This window comes from Pelophylax lessonae, assembly GCF_965119305.1.
Source record: "Pelophylax lessonae genome assembly, chromosome: 7".
In the NCBI taxonomy this organism is placed as follows: Eukaryota; Metazoa; Chordata; class Amphibia; order Anura; family Ranidae; genus Pelophylax; species Pelophylax lessonae.
This window is the reverse complement of record NC_138774.1, coordinates 271,635,040-271,659,673: the sequence shown is the minus strand read 5'-3', so window position 1 is coordinate 271,659,673 and position 24,634 is coordinate 271,635,040. Positions and strand designations below refer to the sequence as shown.

Here is a 24,634-nt window from a genome sequence, read left to right as displayed (position 1 = left end):
GTAGAACATGTTATTATAAGGACAGTTTCATATAAATATATGTATTCATTTACATTTTTTTGTGCTAGTAGCACTTATTGTTGCATTTAGGAAGGGTTAATCTATGGAGCGATGTCTGAAGTAAGGGCAGAAGTCCATGCACATCATTGTAAATGAGGGCGGAAGTCCATTTCCACCATTTTAAATGAGGGCAGAAGTCCATTCACACCATTTTAAATGAGGGTAGAGGTCCATGCATACCATTAAAATGAGGACTGAGGTCCACTCACATCATTTTAGTTCAAGGAACAGTTGTCGAGGTAATGATAAACTAGAACACTGGTTAAATAGCAGTATCTGTTAGGTTATCTCTATGCCTTTGATGACGCTGTTTGTAATGTAACACAGAGATGGCTTTGACTGGAAGTGATGTCAATAGCTGGGAGGAGGTGGGAGTAGTCAGCTGGACCAAGTCTCACCAGGGCTGTGGTGGTGTTGAATATCCCATGCTGTCTTCCTTTGTGCACTAGACTAGTAAGTGTTTTTGACTTTGTTTTACGAAATCTCTACACTATGCTGCTGTTTTTGTCCTTTTTGCTGTGAGCACTATGCTGAAGCAGAGGAATCCAAATGGTTTTCATCCAGATACTTGTTGCATCCTCAGGAAGGGGAACAAGCACGGCGGACCCTGCTAATATATTTTCCTTGAGATCCTTCTCCAAAGGTGGGAGTCAATCTTTCTTCGGGCGCCGGATTTAAGAATTGGTACTATACGTGAAAAGGTGGTATAGAGAGACGACGACGAATATCAACGTTTCGTGATGGTAGTTTGACCCACTGGAAGAGTGGACCCATTGCACTTTTACATGGACCGAATACATTCATTTATGGGATGCATGGCGAAGTAATAGTGGGGGGGGGGGGGGGGTTTACTAAAACTTGTGCACACAGCATCCGGAGCAGCTGTGCAAAGTAACCATTCAGCTTCCAGGTTTTATTGCCAAAGCTTAATTGAACAAGCTGAAGTTAGAAGCTGATTGATCACTATGCACAGCTACACCAGATTCTGTGTGCACAAGTTTTAGTAAATCTCCCCAATTGTGTTATATATATTTATGAACATTATTATTTATTATTCATTTATTATTTATTATGTCCTAAATGCTTTTTTGCCCTTAGGCACTTTTATGTTATTTGAGAGCGATGTTGGATGTTTGTGTACATTATATCACAGATGATTAACAATGCTGCTTTTTTCATGCACAATAGAGGTTGGCTTTGGCTTCAGTTATAAGTGGAGTTTCTGATTATTAGATCGTAGTTTCTTGTCAGTTTCACAGACAAACATCATGGTTGCTATTGTACATTTCTATATATTCTTTATTTTGATGTACTTTAGTTGATGTTCAATTATGGGTGGAGTATACTATTTTTTCAGTGCTGCACTGATTGCACCATTTTTTATTTGTGATTTGTCATACTGCATGTTGGCTATTTTTTTTGGGGGGGGATCTCTAAATGTCGCGTAGAGTGGCACTCGTCCGTGAGATCACAGACTTGCTTTATTGGACACAATTCAAAGGTTACATGAGAGGTCCCAACACTTACGCGTTTCAACCTAAATTATGAGGAGCGTTTAAAAGTGCTCGATTTATTCTCCCTAGAGAAGAGACACCTGAGAGGGGACATGATAGCAATTTACAAATACCTCAACGGTGATCTCAGCATAGAAAAAAAACTATTCAGTTGCAAGGAGTGCAAGAGGACACGAGGCCATTGAATGCGATTAGAGGAGAAGCGATTTAACCTCTGGCTACGCAAGGGTTTTTTTTTTTTACAGAAAGGGCAATAAGATTGTTGAACTCGCTTCCACAAATGGTAGTAACTGTGGGGAGTATAGCTACTTTTAAAAAACTCTTGGACGTACATCTCAAAGATCAAAACATTCAGGGGTATGGGAAATGAATACGTCCACACTGGACTGGATGGACCATTGTCTTTATTTAACCTCAACTACTATGTCACTATGTATGTAACCTGAAATGCTCCTTAATCATAGAAGGATCTCTATTTTTATTATATAATGAAAAATCCCTGCATGCATGGGGGGACTTCCTATTGTAGGGGGTGGTCTACAGAAATCAGCGGGCTGTAGGCAGCCGACAGGCCATGGTTTATGGTCAGTAGTATATAGTCGATGTGAGTACTCCCCCTGCTATTCTACATTCGGGGGCATCCTCCCTCTGGCTTGAAACAAGACAGTCCTGCATGCACAATGATGACTAAAGCTATTAGTCTGCCTAGGGCCCTCTTTGGGTGGTGGTGTGCAATGGTCAATTAGGTTATATTGCAGTCAAATGTTGATTAAAAGAAGAGTAATTTTTCAAAAAGTTGCCATATCTATGGGCAGAACAAGCTAACCTAGACCCCAAGGCTGCTTTAACTTCTTTCACTCCTCTTAGTCCTGAGATTACAGCCTCACACCAGTGCCGAGCATTCACATTTGGTGTAGAGATTTTATATTTTATCACCAACAGAGGAACAGTTTGGTCCAAAATAAAAGCAGGAGATTCTGGGATGAAATGCAGACTATCCATCCAATAGCATAATCTGACTGCTCAACATTAAAGAATCCCTGGCAGTCAGGATGGTCATTGAGCAGCTGTGTACATACATACTGTGTATAATGGGGGGGGGGGGGGGCAGGAAAGGTGTTTCCTGATCCAGGACAAGGATTTCTCCCAGCCCCATTAGCATAGTCTATGCCAGTGGTGCTCTGATTCAAGAGCTAGGAACTGGGGAGGTTTGTGCCAGGGAGGTGCCCTTATCTGAACGCTGGGTGATTACAGTACTGGGGACATGCCCCGATACCAGAACCAAGTGCTGGAAACAATGTCTGCTATACATCATACCAGGGGTATCTGCAGCTGGGCACAGGGAGAGCAGTATCTAATATTGATCATGCCAGGAGTGCCCTGATCTGTGATCCAGTCAATGAGAGGGCAATGACTGCTATATGATACTAAGTGTAACTTTTATCAGGAGCCGGGCATCGAAACAGCAATGCCTGGTATAGGCAATGCCAGGGGTGCCCTGATCTGGGAGCTGGGCATTGAAACAGCAATGTCTAGTATAGGTAATGCAAGGGATGCCCTGATCTCCGAGCCAGGCATGGAAACAGCAATGCCTGATATGAGTATTAACAGGGATACCCTGATCTGTGAGCCAGGCATGGAAACAGTAATGCCTGGTATAGGTAATGCCAGGGGCGTCCTGATCTGGGAGCTGGGCATGGAAAAAGCAATGCCTGATATGGGTATTGACAAGGCACCGGCATCCTCCTATATATCGGATCACGGGCATCCCCCCTATATATCGGATCATACCAGGCGCCGCGATTCTCCTTTCTTATGGAAACAGCAATGCCTGATATGGGTATTGCCAGGGATACCCTGATCCGGGAGGCGGGCATGGACACAGCAATGCCTGGTATAGGTAATGCCAGGGGCACAATGATCTGGGAGCTGGGCATGGAAACAGCAATACCTGATATAGGTATTGCCAAGGCACCGGCATCCTCCTATGTATCGGATCACGGGCATCCCCCTATATATTGGATCATACCAGGCGCCACGTTTCTCCTTTCTTATGGAAACAGCAATGCCTGATATGGGTATTGCCAGGGATACCCTGATCTGGGAGCCGGGCATGGAAACAGCAATGCCTGGTATAGGTAATGCCAGGGGCACAATGATCTGGGAGCTGAGCATGGAAACAGCAATGCCTGATATGGGTATTGCCAGGGATACCCTTATCTGGGAGCCGGGCATGGAAAACGCAATGCCTGGTTATAGGTAATGCCAGGGATACCCTGATCTGGGAGCAGGGCATTGAAAAACAGCAATGCCTGGTATAGGTAATTCCAGGGGTGACCTGATCTGGGAGTCGGGCATCGAAACAGCAATGCCTGATATGGGTATTGCCAGGGATACCCTGATCTGGGAGCCGGGCATGGAAACAGCAATGCCTGGTATAGGTAATGCCAGGGGCGCCCTGATACAGGAACCAGGTATGGAAACAGCAATGTCTGATATAAGCATTGCCAGGGGGGCCCGGATATGGGAGCTGGGCATGGAAACAGCAATGCCTGCTATAGCTCATGCCACTGTGATTAGGACTTTCAGAAAGGTTTTCAAATTTGTTTGGATAGTGTTCGATGATCCTCAACCCTGAATTTTAGGAGTTTTGACCCCCAGAATTTCCCCTGATGTATAGTGCTGAACACACATTTGTTTATTTGTCCTTTAAACTGTTACATTATATTTTTTTTAGTTTAAAGTTGGCCAAAAGATGGATTAATATTTGGCTGATTCAGCAGGGACCGGACAAATTTCGATCCATGTGTGACAGCAAACGATTGACTTTTGTTGAATGGGACTGTTGTGAACACCCATTCGATCCAATTCCAGTGCGGACAAAAGAAAGGGTCCTGCACGAGTTTGGTTCGAATGTGATGCAAATTCAGCCATATAGTTTGTATGGCTGAATTCGCATCTCCCAGACATTGCATGTGATCTGCACAGCATGGCGGTGTGAATCACATGCAATGTCGGACATCGCACAAGGGTGAACCGGCCTTAAAGCTGCTTGCAAGAGTATTGATGCTGTGACCCACCAGTCATATTCACGAGAACTAGGAATGGTTCCTAAAACACATGCAAGCCAAAATATTAATGCACTAAAATAGAAAACAGAAACAGAGAAGAGATGGCACAAAAACGCCAAGGGCATCATCATTGAGATTTTTTTTTTTTTTGCTTTATTTTTATTACAATGTATGGAAATTACCCAAATGCCAAATTTAAATGCATGTGGAGCAGTGTAAACCGACCTGTTCATGTGTATTTATTTCTACTTTTTCAGGCCCTGGGAATCTAACATGAGACATGAAGATCTTGGTAAGTGTGTTAATATATAAAATGTTTATGTGGCCACCATAATATATATATATATATATATATATAATATAATATATATATCTTGACCCTCCCTTCTAGATTGTAAGCTCTAACGAGCAGGGCCCTCTAGTTCCTCCTGTTTTGAACTGTATTGTAACTGTATTGTCTTCCTTCACATTGTAAAGCGCTGCGCAAACTGTTGGCGCTATATAAATCCTGTATAATAATAATAATAATATAAAAAAAAAGCCATAGAGATCAATGATCAATCTGACCTCCACTCCCTTTAGAGTTGTTTGTGAAACACAGCTGCTGATTGGCTGTCGTTTTACCATTCCTTATGCCGTATTAATTAAAGCCAAACTTTAGGCAAATAGCTAAATACACAGAAGAAATAAACATATGGGAGCTGCTTTACTTTCCACAATGGATTTATATTGTTGCCCACCTAGTCCTGAGATAGGCACAGCCCTACCAGACAACGCAGTCCATAGAAAGGGACATTTTCAAGATTCTGCTTAAGCCAGCCATAGACTGTTCAAATTCGAACCATGTATGGGCAGGCTGAGCGTAGCCAAGTCGATCGATCGATAAACTTGGGTACAACCAGCCTGCCGGATTTATATCTGTTCGCAATAATCATTGTGTTCTCCCTGCGGGGACGACTTCCACCGCCCACCTTGCCTGGAGAACACAATGGCTGTGTGGTAGGGATTTCCCTGTCAGCACTGCCTGTGTTAATGGGGGGAATCTAGTGATTTTCTTCATGAAAAAAAATTGCTCCGTCCATGGTCAGCCTTGGGCACAATTAACATTCTAGATCTGGGGTCTCCAAACTATGGCCCTCCAGTTGTTCAGGAACTGCAATTCCCATCATGCCTAGTCATGTCTGTGAATGTCAGAGTTTTACATGGGATGTGCAGTTCTGCGAAAACTGGAGGGCCGTAGTTTGGAGATCCCTGTTCTAGATGTTCCCTATAACATAGCAAATTTTCACTTCAAACCCCATTAACACAAATGCAGAAAAGGGACTTCTAGTGCAGGTTGGATGCTCCGAAGATAGTATTAAATGAGAAATTTGAGTTAAATGCCTCAGTACTCTCAACACTTAGTGAAGGGTCTTGCTTTAAAGGTAAACTTCATTCTTTTCAGTGGTAGCACAGAGTAGGTTTAGGAGAAAAGTTCAGGAGAGTGTAGGTTCAGGAGAAATTTCAGGAGAAAATTTAAGGAGAGAGCAGGTTCAGGAGAAAAGTTCAGGAGAGAGTAGGTTCAGGAGAAAAGTTCAGGAGAGAGTAGGTTCAGGAGAAAAGTTCAGGAGAGAGTAAGTTGAGAAGAAAAGTTCAGGAGAGAGTAGGTTGAGAAGAAAAGTTCAGGAGAGAGTAGGTTGAGGAGAAAAGTTCAGGAGAGAGTAGGTTGAGGAGAAAAGTTCAGGATAAAGTAAGTTCAGGAGGAAAGTTCAGGAGAGAGTAGGTTCAGGAGAAAGTTCAGGAGAGAGTAGGTTCAGGAGAAAGGTTCAGGAGAGAGTAGGTTCAGGAGAAAATTCACGAGAGAGTAAGTTCAGAAGAAAAGTTAAGGTAAGAGTAGGGTCAGGAGAAAAGTTCAGGTAAGAGTAGGGTCAGGAGAAAAGTTCAGGTAAGAGTAGGTTCAGGAGAAAAGTTCAGGTAAGAGTAGGTTCAGGAGAAAAGTTCAGGTAAGAGTAGGGTCAGGAGAAAAGTTCAGGTAAGAGTAGGGTCAGGAGAAAAGTTCAGGTAAGAGTAGGGTCAGGAGAAAAGTTCAGGTAAGAGTAGGTTCAGGAGAAAAGTTCAGGTAAGAGTAGGGTCAGGAGAAAAGTTCAGGTAAGAGTAGGGTCAGGAGAAAAGTTCAGGTAAGAGTAGGGTCAGGAGAAAAGTTCAGGTAAGAGTAGGGTCAGGAGAAAAGTTCAGGTAAGAGTAGGGTCAGGAGAAAAGTTCAGGTAAGAGTAGGTTCAGGAGAAAAGTTCAGGTAAGAGTAGGGTCAGGAGAAAAGTTCAGGTAAGAGTAGGGTCAGGAGAAAAGTTCAGGTAAGAGTAGGGTCAGGAGAAAAGTTCAGGTAAGAGTAGGGTCAGGAGAAAAGTTCAGGTAAGAGTAGGGTCAGGAGAAAAGTTCAGGAGATATTAGGTTCAGGAGAAATTCCTTCCCAGGAAGTTAGAGCAGGAGACCCTTGTCTTGCATGTCCTTGTTCTCAAGTAAAGTCTACTTCTATCTCTGTGATGTCATCCTTCCTTTAGGCTCGGGTCTGTGCTGCAAGTCTGCTGCTCTGTGCCATCCTTTGGCTGTGCTGGATGAGAGCTAACGTCAAGGAGCAAGAGGAGAGCCGGCCATCTCATTTACCTCATACATTGCAGCTCTTGGGATACAGCCGACTCCCAGATGGGGAGGTGAGGAAAATATTTAAAGGTTGTTCTTATTTTGCCTATCAAAGCCTTGCCTTTATAGTCTTAGGGCCTGTGTCAGAGCATTTTAGGCTTGTGTCAATGCCATCAATTTGAGAGACTTCTGAGATCATTCAGAATTCATTTACAAGTCCATTTGGTTCCTGCCTGCCTTACTGCTCCTAGGAACAGGGGTGTTTCCTTCTTTTGCATCCCCATAATATGAGATGTATTAAAAAGGCAGCAGGGAGAGTGGGGACTTGTAATTGCTGTGGCAGACCAGGGATTTTATCCATGATTGCTAAAACATCAAGGACCAGGCCTATTTGTGACACTTGTTGTTTACAAGTTAAAATCAGTATTTTTTGCTAGAAAATGACTTCGAACCCTCAAACATTATATTTTTTTTAGCAGAGACCCTGGAGAATAAAATGGAGATTGTTGCAATACTTTATGTCACACGGTATTTACGCAGTGGTCTTACAAATGCAAATTTTTTGGAAAAAATAAATTTTTTTTTTAAAATTAAAAAATAAGAAACAGTAAGGTTAGCCCATTTTTTTCTATAATGTGAAAGATAATGTTACGCCGAGTAAACTGATACCTAACATGTCATGCTTTAACTTGGGCACGCTCATGGAATGGTGACAAAACTTTGGTACTTAAAAATCTCCATAGGCGACGTTTTAAAAATGTCTACAGGTTACCAGTTTAGAGTTGCAGAGGAGGCCTAGGGCTAGAATTATTGCTCTCACTCCAACGATTGTGGTGATATCTCACATGTGTGGTTTGAACACCGTTTACATATGTGGGCGCGACTTAGGTGTGCATTCGCTTCTGCACGTGAGCTCGGAGGGATTGGGCGCCTTTACATTTTTTTTTTATTATTTTTTTTCTACATATTATTTTTACACGGTTACTTAAAAAAAAAGTTTTTTTGATCACTTTTATTCCTATTACAAGGAATGTAAACATTCCTTGTAATAGAAATAAGCAGGACAGGTCCTCTTTAGGTCAAAAAGACCTCAGATCTCACTTTAACACTTAAAAGTAATTAAAAAAAAAAAAAAAATCGGCCTTTTAAGGCCGTTGGGTGGAAGTGACATCGCTCCGGTCCTCCAAACCCAACCATACAATCCCATATACACAATCCTATACCTGTAGTTGATCCAGAGGAAGGCGAAAAAAACCCCAGCAAAGCATGATCCAATTTGCTACAGCAGGGGAAAGAAAGCATGTTCAGGGCCAGCACATGTGCATTGCAACACACCTGATTGGCTCTTTCCACTGCCCCTCCCTCTCCCAGTATGTGTTTGGCCTAGCAGAGAATTACAATAGGCTAATACCATGTCAGCTGCTTACACTGGCCGCATTTAATGATTTTGTTATTGACGCATGTGTTTTATTCCCCACAGCCACTGGCCAGGAACCCATGCAAGACCTGCGCGGTGGTGTCCAGTTCTGGCCAGATGCTTGGCTCCGGCCTGGGGCCGCAGATAGACCAGGCTGAATGTGTCCTGCGAATGAACACCGCTCCCACTGTTGGGTACGAATCAGACGTGGGCAGCCGTAGCACGCTAAGGGTTGTGTCCCACACCAGCGTTCCACTCCTCCTTCGCAACCAGACCTACTTTTTCCAGCAAGCTCATGAGACAGTTTACGTCATCTGGGGTCCTCCGAGGCAGATGGACATTGACCAAGGGATTACCTATCGGGCCTTATTGCAGGCAAAAGGCAGATATCCTGGAGTAAATGTCTACATACTTACACAGAATATGATGATGCACTGTGACCAGATATTTCAGAATGAGACGGGCAAGAACAGGCAAGTTCCCCTACATCTCCACAAATACACGTTCCCCTACATCTCCACGAATACACGTTCCCCTACATCTCCACGAATACACGTTCCCCTACATCGCCACGAATACACGTTCCCCCTACATCTCCATGAATACACGTTCCCCTACATCTCCACGAGTACACGTTCCCCTACATCTCCACGAATACACGTTCCCCTACATCTCCACGAATACACGTTCCCCTACATCTCCACGAGTACACGTTCCCCTACATCTCCACGATTACACGTTCCCCTACATCTCCACGAATACACGTTCCCCTACATCTCCACGAATACACGTTCCCCTACATCTCCACGAATACACGTTCCCCTACATCTCCAGGAATACACGTTCCCCTACATCTCCACGAATACACGTTCCCCTACATCTCCACGAATACACGTTCCCCTACATCTCCATGAGCACACGTTCCCCTACATCCCCATGAATACACGTTCCCCTACATCCCCATGAATACACGTTCCCCTACATCTCCACGAATACACGTTCCCCTACATCTCCACGAATACACGTTTCCCTACATCTCCACGAATACACGTTCCTCTACATCTCCACGAATACACGTTCCCCTACATCTCCACGAATACACGTTCCTCTACATCTCCATGAATACACGTTCCCCTACATCTCCACGAGTACACGTTCCCCTACATCTCCACGAATACACGTTCCCCTTCATCTCCACGAATACACGTTCCCCTTCATCTCCACGAATACACGTTCCCCTTCATCTCCATGAATACACGTTCCCCTACATCTCCACGAATACACGTTCCCCTACATCTCCATGAATACACGTTCTCTTACATCTCCACGAATACACGTTCCCCTACATCTCCATGAGTACACGTTCCCCTACATCTCCATGAGTACACGTTCCCCTACATCTCCACGAATACACGTTCCCCTACATCTCCATGAATACACGTTCCCCTACATCTCCAGGAATACAGGTTCCCCTACATCTCCATGAATACACGTTCTCTTACATCTCCACGAATACACGTTCCCCTACATCTCCATGAATACACGTTCCCCTACATCTCCATGAGTACACGTTCCCCTACATCTCCACGAATACACGTTCCCCTACATCTCCATGAATACACGTTCCCCTACTGTACATCTCCATGAATACACTTTCCCCTACATCTCCACGAATACACGTTCCCCTACATCTCCACGAATACACGTTCCCCTACATCTCCATGAGTACACGTTCCCCTACATCTCCATGAGTACACGTTCCCCTACATCTCCACGAATACACGTTCCCCTACATCTCCATGAATACACGTTCCCCTACTGTACATCTCCATGAATACACTTTCCCCTACATCTCCACGAATACACGTTCCCCTACATCTCCACGAATACACGTTCCCCTATATCTCCACGAATACACGTTCCCCTACATCTCCACGAATACACGTTCCCCTACATCTCCACGAATACACGTTCCCCTACATCTCCACGAATACGCGTTCCCCTACATCTCCACGAATACGCGTTCCCCTACATCTCCATGAATACACGTTCCTCTACATCTCCATGAATACACGTTCCCCTACATCCCCATGAATACACGTTCCCCTACATCCCCATGAATACACGTTCCCCTACATCTCCACGAATACACGCTCCCCTACATCTCCACGAGTACATGTTCCCCTACATCTCCACGAATACACGTTCCCCTACATCTCCATGAATACACGTTCCCCTACATCTCCACGAATACACGTTCCCCTACATCTCCATGAATACACGTTTCCCTACTGTACATCTCCATGAATACGCTTTCCCCTACATCTCCACGAATACACGTTCCCCTACATCTCCACGAATACACGTTCCCCTACATCTCCACGAATACACGTTCCCCTACATCTCCACGAATACACGTTCCCCTACATCTCCACGAATACACGTTCCCCTACATCTCCACGAATACACGTTCCCCTACATCCCCATGAATACACGTTCCCCTACATCTCCACGAATACACGTTCCCCTACATCTCCACGAATACACGTTCCCCTACATCTCCATGAATACACGTTCCCCTACATCTCCACGAATACACGTTCCCCTACATCTCCAGGAATACACGTTCCCCTACATCTCCAGGAATACACGTTCCCCTACATCTCCATGAATACGCGTTCCCCTACATCTCCATGAATACACGTTCCTCTACATCTCCATGAATACACTTTCCCCTACATCTCCACGAATACACGTTCCCCTACATCTCCACGAATACACGTTCCCCTACATCTCCATGAGTACACGTTCCCCTACATCTCCATGAGTACACGTTCCCCTACATCTCCACGAATACACGTTCCCCTACATCTCCATGAATACACGTTCCCCTACTGTACATCTCCATGAATACACTTTCCCCTACATCTCCACGAATACACGTTCCCCTACATCTCCACGAATACACGTTCCCCTATATCTCCACGAATACACGTTCCCCTACATCTCCACGAATACACGTTCCCCTACATCTCCACGAATACACGTTCCCCTACATCTCCACGAATACGCGTTCCCCTACATCTCCACGAATACGCGTTCCCCTACATCTCCATGAATACACGTTCCTCTACATCTCCATGAATACACGTTCCCCTACATCCCCATGAATACACGTTCCCCTACATCCCCATGAATACACGTTCCCCTACATCTCCACGAATACACGCTCCCCTACATCTCCACGAGTACATGTTCCCCTACATCTCCACGAATACACGTTCCCCTACATCTCCATGAATACACGTTCCCCTACATCTCCACGAATACACGTTCCCCTACATCTCCACGAATACACGTTCCCCTACATCTCCATGAATACACGTTTCCCTACTGTACATCTCCATGAATACGCTTTCCCCTACATCTCCACGAATACACGTTCCCCTACATCTCCACGAATACACGTTCCCCTACATCTCCACGAATACACGTTCCCCTACATCTCCACGAATACACGTTCCCCTACATCTCCACGAATACACGTTCCCCTACATCTCCACGAATACACGTTCCCCTACATCCCCATGAATACACGTTCCCCTACATCTCCACGAATACACGTTCCCCTACATCTCCACGAATACACGTTCCCCTACATCTCCATGAATACACGTTCCCCTACATCTCCACGAATACACGTTCCCCTACATCTCCAGGAATACACGTTCCCCTACATCTCCAGGAATACACGTTCCCCTACATCTCCATGAATACGCGTTCCCCTACATCTCCATGAATACACGTTCCTCTACATCTCCATGAATACACGTTCCCCTACATCGCCATGAATACACGTTCCCCTACATCCCCATGAATACACGTTCCCCTACATCTCCATGAATCCATTTCATCCAGTCCATAATCATTGATTAAAATAGTTTCTTTGATTCTATGTAACCAGGCAGCCCTTAACCTCACTGCCTCACAGCCTCTGTTAAACCAAAAACAAGGGCGGTGGACTGCAAAACCAAAAGTCAGATAAAACAAGAAAATACAACAAAAATGGGAGGGAGGGTGGGAAATATTCTCCAATGCAGCTTTCCTCCGACTGAAGACTTCCTGAGGCCCTAGCTTGACTTCTCCAAGTAGCTCCACCCCTTCCTGGCCAAAACACCATTTAAAAGTCCCACCACTTATATTTTCTATCGTACTGGGCTGAAAACCCCTACTTGTCCCAAACCCCTTTAACCCCTCATGCCAGGCCCTCCGTCCATGTCTCTTCTCTCCTTTACTCCGGGCCTCTCTGGACGGCTTTATTGCCTGAAATCACGTATCTGTTATGTCATTTTGTGTAGTGGCCACTAGGGGGAGGGGGCTCGCCCTGCTGGAGACGCAATCACGCGCTGATTGGACAGAGGGGCAGCCAATCAGCGGGTTCGGCGGACCCGACGTCCGACGGCCAACCACGATTGTTCCTGAGAGAGGCAGAACTGACAGTGAGGCAGTTCTGACAGGGTAGAAGAGAGAGATCTTGTGTTCCTGCTAAGCAGGAACACGGATCTCTGTCTTCATCCAGTCAGAGCAACCCCCACAGTTAGAAAACACTTCCCTAGGGACACTTTTAATCCTTTGATCGCCCCTGCTGTTAACCCCTTCCCTGCCAGTGTCATTAGTACAGTAACAGTTCATATTTTTAGCATTGATCACTGTAAGAATGTCACTGGTCCCCAAAAAGCGTCAGTTTAGTGTCTGATTTGTCTGCTGCAATGTCTCAGGGCGCAGTGCTCTGCGCCCCGAGCCCACCCTTTTTTTGAAGCCTATTAGAGCATTTGGCTCTAATCATGTGCTTCAAAAAAAAAAAAAAAAAAAATCCCCCATTGGAATCCATGCGTATGGTGCCCTGCATGTAGATTAGGGGGCCGGATGCATGGATGGGGGGGGGGGGCAGTGCCCCTGCGCCCCTTATGGACATGCCGCCACTGTTCCAGGAGTCTTTAGGAGGGGAGGGGGGGGGATTTTCTCAGCTAAGCACACTCTCCTGTATGCATACTTGAGCTAAGGGCAGGAAGAAAATGCTACATCTGGGATGGGGAGCCTTGGCACCCCAGATGTTTTGGAACTATATTTCCCATGATGTTCGTGCACTCTGCAGTGTAGTTGAGCATCATGGGAAATGTAGTTCCAAAACATCTGGGCTGCCAAGGTTCGCCATCACTGTGCTACATGAATAATTTTCCCTTACTCAAGATGGCCATTGGCCAGAAATGCTAGGGGGGTGATTTTCAAAGCGATTTCTCAGCAATATAAAGCCTGGAGACATGGATGGATGGGGGAGTTTGCTTTAAATGATAAAAATTAATAAAATAGCGTTTTTGGTTTGTGGCGCTCAGATGCAGAATAGATCCGCTTTAACCTTTCTTCACATTTCTGCAGGGCGATGTCCGGAACCTTTCTGAGCACTGGCTGGTTCACAATGATTCTGGCCATGGAGCTATGTGAGGAGGTCTCTGTCTATGGGATGGTCAGCGAGAACTATTGCAGGTATGGATGGGGTGGGAAATGACAGACTGAAGCATGCCAGACTTTTGTTGAAGAAATGCGCCCATTGAAATTTAAGGGTAACTCCACTTTTGTAAGGCAAAAAATAGATAAATAATATAATAAATAATATATATATATATATATATATATATATATATATATATATATATATATATATATATATATAAATATATAATACGATAAATAATATAATAAAAAATAGATAAATAATATAATAATATATATAGATATATAGATATATATATAGATATAGATATATATATATATACACACACACATACTGTACATATATATATATATATATATATATATATATATATAATACGATAAATAATATAATAAAGAAAAAATAATATAGCGTATACAATTGCGACACAAATCATATTGTAATTGAATGTTAATAAAAATGACCTTTCCTTTTCAATCTGCAGCCGCTGTCATTTTCTGTAAATTGCAATGCAATATGGCCCCCTGGAGGTGTTCTGTACACAGAATGTATACTGACCACACCCCAGAAACATCATTTCCTGCTTGTGTGATTGGCTCACCAATTTTCCCAGAAGTCTGCACTAAGATACAAGTCAGATTTCAGGCATCCCCTGCAACAAAAACATAATTTTTGTTGAGATACTCCCAATAGGAACACATCTAAAGGAATGCAGGCCCAGCAGATTTCCTCATTAGAGCCCTGCAGCTGCCACAGCTGATAGATAATTATGAAACCACTCCCATTTGACCCACTTAGCACAGAGGAACAAACAATGATTTCTTCAGAATAACAAAAGGTAGGAATCTGCAACAAAGTTTGTTATCCTTGCAATGTACAGAGATCACCCAGAGGGGAATTAGTTTTTCTCAAAAAGTGGAGTTACGCTTTAAGCCTTTAAACGCATACAAGGAACACCCAACCACCTAATCAGGTTATCATATTTGTATCCAGGAATATTTCTATAGGGCACCCATACACCCCTGTCCCTTCTTGTTGGTGATCTGGGAACCCCTGATGGTGATGCAGAGAGTAATTACTAAACGCGCTCACTGCAGGTTCCTTGCAGTCTCGCAAACAGAGAGCCTTATGTATAAAAGTGTCAGAATTACGATAATCTGATCGTTAGTACACAGCTTTGACAGGCGATCACGGCATTTCGTCCAACAAAACCCAAAGGGAAAAACACGAAAACTTCTGTCGTACGATAGCCTAGCGAACGACAATCGTTTAATCAGTACAGTATGCATCCGCTAAAAATCGATCGACAAAGACCACGCATGATCAGAAACACAAAAATAACCTGGAAAAAGCCTGGCTGCCATTGTTTTTGTTTTGCATCATCCGATACGTAGCTACGCAACCAGGAAACCTTTCCAGAATCATACGAAAAAAAAAATAATTAAGTACGCATTGTTGAATTCGATATTAGTATCATGCAACAAAATGCAAACGATAAGTCGTCCGATTATCTGATCGTGTGTACAAGGGATAAAGGAAAATTGTACAAGATGATTGAACATGTATGGCCAGCCTATGGCTCATTTCACACAAACGATCTAATAGTTTTTTAGGCTGATCTGATCGGATCCTCCATGCATCCCTATGGGGCAGCGGATGTCAGCGGAGACATGTCCACTGACACCAGCTGCCATCCGCATCCTATCCTGTCTGTGAAATCCATATGGAAACCCTATTTTCCATCCGTCCAGGGGATCGGATGGGATCGGATGAGAGCGGTCCGTTCTCATACGATTCCCCCATAGAGGACAGCGGGGATCTGACACCTCCCTCTCCGCACACGGAGACGGAGCTGTCATCTGCCTGCTCAGCAGGGATCGGTGGATCGAATTCCGCTGAGCAGAGAACGGTCCACACTGGACAGCGGACCGTGTGAAAGGAGCCTTAGGCAGCCCAAAGATGAAGGGGTGGAAGACAAGAAAATCAATTGATTTCCGTCATCAACACAGTCAGATGGGAGAACACAATGATGGATCGACATGGGTACAAGCAGCCTGGCCATACATGGATGGAATCGCAGCCTTTCCCTACTGAACTGGCTGAATGTCAATCCATCTGTGGCCGGCTTTAACCACTTGCCGACCGCCCACCACAGTTTTACTGCAGCAGACTGGCTCAGCTGTGCGAAACGAGGTAGCTCTATGTCGGTCGTGCGCCATTTCCTGGGGAGTGAGCGTGCACCGCCGGTAGCGCGCTCCTGCCCCCACTAGACAGCGGCCATGCTGATGCACGGAATCAGCGGCTACGACTGCCGCCGGGCACCCGCGATCGCTCCCCGCTGAGAGAGGACGGTCAGCTGTTGTAAACACAGCTGACCGTTCTTCTCCCTGGAATGATCACAGAGCGCCTGTGATCCTTCTATATAGGAACACATGTCTCTGTGGTCATTTTACAAGCCACGCCCCCATACAGTTAGTAAACACTCCCCTAGGCTCACAACTTAACCTTTTGATCACCCCTAGGTTAACTCCTTCCCTGCCAGTGTTATTTCTACAGTAACAGTGCAGATTTTTAGCAGTGATTACAGTAGTAAAAAAAAAAAAATAGACAACCCTGTGATTTCCTTTCCCTGATGAAGAAATCATCTTAGGATTTCGAAACATGTTGGGACCATCGGGTTCGAATCACTATCTACTAGGCTCCTACAATCACTGGGTGCCGTTTAGAGCCGGTTCACACAGAGGCGTTCCGACTTTGGGGGGCGACCTGTGACGTCGCGTGCACCGCGACTTCGGCGCGACTTGCAGGGACTTCACATAATGGAAGTCTATGCAAGTCGCTCCGAGGTAGCCCCAAAGTAGTACAGGACCCTTTTTCTAAGTCGGAGCGACTTGTGTCGCTCCTATTAGAACGGGTCCTGTACTACTCAATGGACCGCGAGGGACCGCAACTTGTCAGGCTGACAAGTCGCCTGACAAGTCGCGCTAGTGTGAATGGGCTCTTAGTCGATTTGGTAACCGTGTTGCACAGATACAGTACCTGTACTTTGTTGTCATTTGAAATGATGTGTATTTTATGAGGTTTTGAGTATTGCTTTGTGCATTCAGCCTCTTTCCCTTTTTTTTACATGTTTAATAAATATTTACTTTTTTATACAAATATCATTTTTTAGTGCCTGTTACTCCCCTATATGTAGATGCCTTGTTACAACCCAATCAGGACCGATTTCTCCTTTTTTTGATTACTGTAGTAATGTCACTGGTCCCCCCAAAAAGTGTCAAAAATGTCAGTTAGGGGTCCAATCTGTCCGCCGCAATGTCGCAGTCCCGCTAAAAAAAAAAAAAAAATCGCAGATCGCCGCCATTACTAGTAAAAAAAAAATAATAAAAATGACATAAATCTTTCCTCTAGTTTGTAGACGCCATAACTTTTGCGCAAACCAATAAAAATATACTTATTGCAATTTTTTTTTTACCAATAATATGTAGCAGAATACAAATTGGCCTAAAATTATGAAAAATTTGAAAGTTTTTTTTGGGAATGTTGTATAGCAGAAAGTGAAAAATTTAGTTTTTTTGTCCAGAATTGTTGCTCTTTTTTTGTTTATAGCGCAAAAACTAAAAATCGCAGAGGTGATCAAATACCACCAAAAGAAAGCTCTATTTGTGGGGAAAAAAGGACGTCAATTTTATTTGGGTACAACGTCGCACGACCGCGCAATTTTCCGTTAAAGTAACGCAGTGCCGGATTGCAAAAAATTGGCCTGGTCGTTAAGGGGGCAAATCCTTCCGGTCCAAAACTGGTTAAAGAATAGGAGCACTATTACAATGCGTTAAATAATTAAAGCCATTTGGCAGATGTCACCTTTTTCCTGTCCTCAGAGTTGTGATGAAAGCCCCCAAGCCTTAACGTTTCCTTTTGTTTGCTTATGCCTTCTTTTCTGGGAACTAAAACAATGGCTTCTGGAAGTTGTGGGCTCATTAATACAATGCACTAAAGGAATCCTTTGTAATGGGTTTGCCACAGGTGGCGTTCTTAATTATATCACCCTAAGGCACACAGAGCTTCTAATTAACACCTTAATTACCAACAAAGTGTGTGTTTGGATTTAAAGGGATGGGGTTGCAACCATACTGTGCAGGCGGGGGGCAAATCTTGGCATCAAAGCATTCCTGAGACACCTCTGTGATATATATGTGAACAATGCAACCTAAAATTCTCAGAACATTTGTTTGTCGTTCAATAGATTTTAGAATGAATGGAGTGTACCAAACAAAAACCACACACGCAGTTGAAAAGGTGCTCATTCGGGAAAATTTTCCTTCCCTCTCCTTCGAATTTTCCCATCATTGTATATAAGTATAATATAAGTATAAGCAGGGCCGTCTTTATTCTTGATTGGACCCTGGGCAAAAATTTTCTTGGGCCCTCTTGAATCCACTTATCAACTATTTGGGGGCTCCAGGGGCAGCTGCTTTGGGCCCCACAACAATGACTAGACCCGGGGCAGCTGCCCCTTTTGCCCTGTGTTAAAGACAGCCCTGAGTATACGTACCTGAAATAAAATAAATCATTGCTCTCAAAATTGAACATTGATTTGACCCCAGTAATGATTAATTGGATCCTGTATAAAATTGGCCCTACTATGTATGTATGAATGTGAGTTAGGGACCTTAGATTGTAAGCTCCTTGAGGGCAGGGACTGATGTGAATGTGCGATGTATATGTAAATTGACAGCGCTATATAAGAACCTGAAATAATTAAAATAAAATAAAATGATTAGAAAACCCAATAAACTTTCTTAGAATGTTCTTTTCCCAGAAATTTCCACTTGAGATGTAGCACCCCCCCCTAGGTAGGTGCTAGGAAAAGTAAAGTTTTTGCTCTGCCTGGAGAGCCTGATCTATAGTTAGGCCTGTTACGTGTGTCCAGGTGTGATTCATCTGGTCTGAGGTAGTGTCCCCACTGTATCCAATGGGGAAGCCAGTTGGACAGTGGAGGAAATCCAGCAAGTGACACACAGGCTTTTGTGGCTGTCCCAGTGGGTTGGCACAACAGTGGTGCATCCTGGGATTGGTCATAAAAGCCAAGGGCACATGAGACAGGGCGTCTTTGGGCGGGAAGGCAGGTCCTAGGAGGAGGGGGATGGCCATCTTGCCTCCTGTCCATGTGGAAAATGGTCACAGGCGGTCGGCCTAGTGAGCCAGAAGTGTGGTGCTGAGCATGAAGGTCCAGAGGATACTGACAGTGGAGCAAGTGACAGAGCAAACTAAGGAAAAACCGTGTCCGTGAGTACCAGGGAGCTTGCCAGGGGTCTGCCCAGGAAGGGGACCACTCCAATGGAGAGTCAGTGGACAGGGGGCTAGCACACACAGCAAGTGAGAAAGGGGGTGCAAAGTTGGGACCCTGAAAAGTAATTTGAACAGGAGCTTTTTCATCTATCTTCACTTCAGTGGCAAGGTGAAGCAGCGGCCTTGCCGCATACACTGCAGCTAGTTGTCCTCAGAATTGTGCATAGTTCATAGTTGGAGTATCCCACTCATCCCTTCTCCTATCCCAGTTCTAAATAAAAACACAAAAAAACCAAATCCCCTGGACTGTTCATTGTCTGAGCCAAGAGTTAAAGCGGTGTTCCAGCCTCCCCCTCCAAAAATTAAAAGTCAGCAGCTACACACACTGTACACATACTGTAGCTGCTGACTTTTAATATTAGGACACTTACCTGTCCTGGAGTCCAGCGATGTCGGCACCGCAGCCGATGTTTTCATCGGCTGTCGGGTGCTGCCACCACCATTGCCGGTCAGGGAACCCTGCAGTGAAGCCTTGCGGCTTCACGGGGCGAGTCCCTACTGCGCATGCGCGACGCGCGCTGTGCATTCGGATTGGCTTGGTGGCAGAGGAGGGGTCCTCACTTCACCGTGGCGCCGTTCCCGGAAGTGGGGAAGGGTACCTGTAAAAAACAGGTACCCGTTCCCCCCTGAAAGGTGCCAAATGTGGCACCGGATGGGGGGGGGGAGAAAATGAGCAGAATTTCCACATTCAGGTGGAACTCCGCTTTAAAGTGATACGATTTAACGGACTGTTGCTATGGGTAACCCAGAGGAATCCATTCTCAGCAGCTCACTAGGGGGCAGTGCTACAGAAATTCTACCCATCTATGGCCAGCTTTAGGCTGGCCATGCTATAGGAGATTTTCCTAGGACTGTTTGCATGAAATTTCTCACTGAACTCACATGATTTCAAACCAGCATTTTCAGTCCAACTTCAAGAGCGAATTGATAGACATCTCTGCGGGTTCATGCACAGATGTCTATTGAAATTACCCCCCCCCCCGCCCGAAGTTGCCAAAAGTAGTGCAGAAACTACTTTTTTGGAAACGGTGCAGCGCCGCAAAGTCAGTGTTGCACCAATTCGGACGGTGCCATTGTCAGCAATAGGCTCGGATTCAGTGCCATCTTAAGAGCATTAAAGGGCCCCGGGCAATGCAGTGCACTGGGGCCCTGCCTACATGATCACCCATGAGAATAAAAATGCAAATTATGAATAAGGTGATATTTATTGGTACAGCAGTGCCAGGCTAATAACAGCTTCTAAGATCGGCTGCTGGGTCCGATGAACAGATACACGGACGGGAGTCAGACTCGACTGTCCTATGTGTGCATGTTCCCGTGGGCTCCTCCTCCACGACCCAAGTGGCCTGACAGCAGCGCAGGGCCGACAGTCGCTTGCCACCTGCTAAGTTTAGCGGCGGGATGCACACGAGAATCGGGACTAATGATTGGCTGGGGCTGGGTTGCTGGGCAGGTGGGGCCCCCAGGCAACTGCCCAGTGTGCCCATTCAGTAAGATGGCCCTACTCCGATTTAATATGCGATTTGATGTGTCAAATCTGACCAATGTGGGCTCAATGACGAATAGTTATATAGCCAACAATTCACCCTCGGAAGGTTTACGCCCCCCTTCATGGCCAGGTAATTTTTTGCGATACGGCACTGCATTGCGTTAACTGACAACTGCGTGGTCGTGCGACGCTGTACCCAAATAAAATTGATGTCCTTTTATGTCTTTTTTTCCCCACAAATAAAGCTTTCTTTTTGGTGGTATTTGATCACCTCTGCAATTTTTATTTTTTGTGCTATATACACAAAAAAGACTGACAATTTAAAAAAAACAATATTTTTTACTTTTTGCTAAAAAACATCCAATAAAAAAATGAAAAAAATCTAATTTCTTCATCTCCCAGTGAGCTGCTCCTGATCACAGCCCCGAATCCGCTTACAGAACAGCCGGGACTGTGCTGATGGCAGGGAGATCCCTGCTGCCAGCCTTAGAGGTGGCTCAGTAACTCGGCAAATTAGGCGGCCGCGAGGCCCCTGTGAGCGCGAGGCCTTAGGCGACAGCCTAATTTGCCTAATTAGAGAGCAGCCTCTGTAGATGGAATATGTTAGCTGGCCTATGTCAGAGATCTCCTCTCTCCTGACTGTGTCATGTTCTCTGGATCATGGGTGGGTTGTTCGCTTGATCACCATGTTGGCTCTTATGAGTTTTGTATTATCGCTGTTCAACCTGTCATGCTAGTCTGATTTATACACTTGTTCTCGACTGTACTGTATGCCTTATACCTCTACTATAAAGAATTTGAAGGAAAAAAAAAGAAAGTTATTATGGTAATTTTGGTGTTCTTGCAGGGATCGCTCACACCCTCCGGTGCCTTACCACTACTATGAGAAGGGCAGGCTGGACGAATGCACCACGTATCTGATGCACGAAAGAGCCACGCGAGGAGCACACCGCTTCATCACAGAGAAAGCCGTCTTTTCCCGCTGGGCCCTCAAGAAGCACATCCATTTTATGCACCCGTCATGGGCAACTTGACGCGAGACCCCCCCTCTACCCCCTCACTGTGTACAGCTCACAATCAGCCATTTTATCACACATACTGTACATATGATGTCAACCAATTTTTGATGGGATTGCACAGAAAGGACCCGAAAAATCCGACAATCCTGACACCTCAAGGAAAGAGCCATTCTGTATCATGTCCACCTACATTCATGGCGTTCTGAAGCTGCTGGTCAGGTTTTCTGTCGGGCAAGGTTTGGTTGATGAATAGGCCAAGTAAGTTGACGCACATCGACATAATCACAGGTTTGGCCAAAGGGGCAATCATTTTATTTGACAGTATTATTCATTGACGTGGATGCAGTATTATTTCCACTTAGTAGGCCAACCTGATTTAGTACTGTATCAGAGCTCGGGGGTTCCAGCAAAGTATTTTTTTTTTAGCTGGAAGTCCACATGCCGGCTTATTCACAAAGGCCAAGCAAAGGACAATGGACTTATAAAAAGTTACAGTGCAAAGCACACAATAGATGAGCCAATCATCTGTCAACTGATCAGTATTAGGTTTTACATTGCAATTCTACAGCCCAACTCTGGCTAAAGCTATTTTTAAGTTCTAAATAATGCAGGGGAAGGTTGGACTTCATTCACATGGGTGAATAGGGGCATACAGCGGATTCTTGCAGCAGGAGTTACCACGGGCGTCCACAAAACTTTTTCCAGGGGGGGGGCATCATTTTAAGGTCAGCCATGCTCTGCCCCTTTTCAACAATGCCATGAAGGGGAGGGGCTTAGTCATTATCACATATAGTGCAGGCATTCAAAGGTTTGAGAAACCTGATGCAAAAGCAAAGCTGACCCTCTCAGTTTTGGGTTCGTGCATGCGGCACATGCATGCATGCATGCAACGTCAGTATGTGCCATGCCTCTGTGCACGGGGCCACAAATCTCCTCAATCTCCTTGCCCCGGGCTCCCCCTCTCCTGGAATTATAGCACAGAGGCCTGGAGTTGTGGACAGTGGTCCGCGAGGCTGCTGAAGTCTGTCACCGCGCAAGCCACAAATCGTGAATATTTATTTTTAAAGGGGAAAAATAAGCCGCTCTTTACCAGTTTTCAGAGCGCTGATCACCGCTCTCGTGACACGCCGCCTCTCTCCTCTTCTCTGCCTCTCCTCCTCCCCTCCCGACTGGCGTTAGCGGGGAATCCTCAGCCCCGCCCGCTGCAGGCAGCTGCCAGACAGGGAGAGGAGAGAGCTGGCGGGTCAAGTGAGCGGCGATCGGCGTTCTGAAAACTGGTAAAGAACGGCTTATTTTTTTAAAACACAGACACAGGGGCACGGGCACATAGGATTATTAAACAGCCCAGACAGGATAGTATAAAGTGGCTTAACAGCTAATTTAAAGGGGAAGTTGAAATTCCAGGGGGGGCACTTGCTCCCCCTTGCCCCCCTGTGCGGACGCCCATGGGAGTTACAGCTGGGGCCGTGAAGCCTGTACAAATGAATGACAGGCTGACAGCGGCTGCGGCTCTCTGCATGTAACCGCACTGAGTAATTACCCGTGGTTACTGACAGACGATCGTCCCTGGACACAAACTGCATCCAGGAGGCACTCATTTGTCTCTGAGTGCAGGTAAGTGTTTCACGTGCAACTACATATGTATAGCTGCATCCTGTCTTTCATTTGTACAGAGTACACGATGGCAGCTATTGGCATACATCTGTAATTCTTGCAGCAGGAATCCAAAAGTTGCCCATGTGAATAGGGCCTTAGGACTCAGGTTTTAAAGCTTATTTCTAAGAAGAAATTATATTTTATATAAATATTTTAAAACGCCATAAACATTTTTTTAATTGGGTCCCAGGAGCTTTTAGCCATAATGTCCTAGTATGACCAATATATTCGTACATTATGGCAGGCTTACCTGGATAGTGATCACTTCCAGTGCTGTGTTGTCAGCGATCCCACTGGTCACGGGCACTGCCATCTTTTTCCAGTCTTCCTTCTAGGTTCCGACTCTTTGGCTGAGTGGATGGCCAGGCCTTGATGACATCACTCCCATGCATAGGAGTCACATCATCAAAGGCACAGAGCAGTGCCATAACTGTATGCTGAGCTGCACATGCACGGCTCAGTTTACACAAACACAGACAGGTTGGAAGGGTTTATGATAGAAGAAACCAAAAGGGTTTTTGTTCTTTAAGCTTAATTACACTTTAAATTGCTCATCCATGTAGATAGTGCATTTAGTTTGCAGGTATGCTCCTCCATCATGCTCAATCTTTTTTTCAAGGTCCAATTGCTCACAATGGGGGATCAACACTTTCTGTGGCGCAGATCAGTCACCCATGCCTGCACTCCTTTTCGAAGCGCAGTGCACCTGCAGTGTGAACGGTTACAAGGCACAAGTGTGGCTGCTTCTGCGTGACAGAAGTTGATCCAACTATCAACTTCTGATGAATGGGCTTGTTGAAGATCAGTGGCTGCAGCAAATTCTGACAGCAGAAAGTCCATGCTGTCAGAATACAATTTCTCAGTGGGGAAGATCCCAGCTACCCCCCTCGAATATGTGGATGGAGGAATCAGTATTATATTTTATATT

General features: G+C 45.2%; 1 protein-coding gene across 1 annotated transcript; it reads left to right on the top strand.

Moving 5' to 3' along the window:
* The first annotated feature begins 392 nt into the window (after positions 1 to 392).
* On the top strand, positions 393 to 22,143 carry ST6GALNAC4 (ST6 N-acetylgalactosaminide alpha-2,6-sialyltransferase 4). The gene is made up of 6 exons (XM_082263940.1): positions 393 to 513; positions 4,903 to 4,937; positions 7,183 to 7,332; positions 8,742 to 9,151; positions 14,115 to 14,222; positions 21,879 to 22,143. Exons 2-6 carry the CDS (start codon positions 4,926 to 4,928, stop codon positions 22,063 to 22,065), a joined length of 867 nt encoding a protein of 288 aa, XP_082120066.1. The 5' UTR covers positions 393 to 513; positions 4,903 to 4,925; the 3' UTR covers positions 22,066 to 22,143.
* Positions 22,144 to 24,634: the final 2,491 nt, after the last annotated feature.

Coding starts and splice junctions, on each gene's coding strand:
- ST6GALNAC4 (XM_082263940.1), top strand. Junction 9,152..14,114: donor AATGAGACGGGCAAGAACAG/GCAAGTTCCCCT, acceptor ACATTTCTGCAG/GGCGATGTCCGGAACCTTTC. Junction 14,223..21,878: donor GTCAGCGAGAACTATTGCAG/GTATGGATGGGG, acceptor GTGTTCTTGCAG/GGATCGCTCACACCCTCCGG.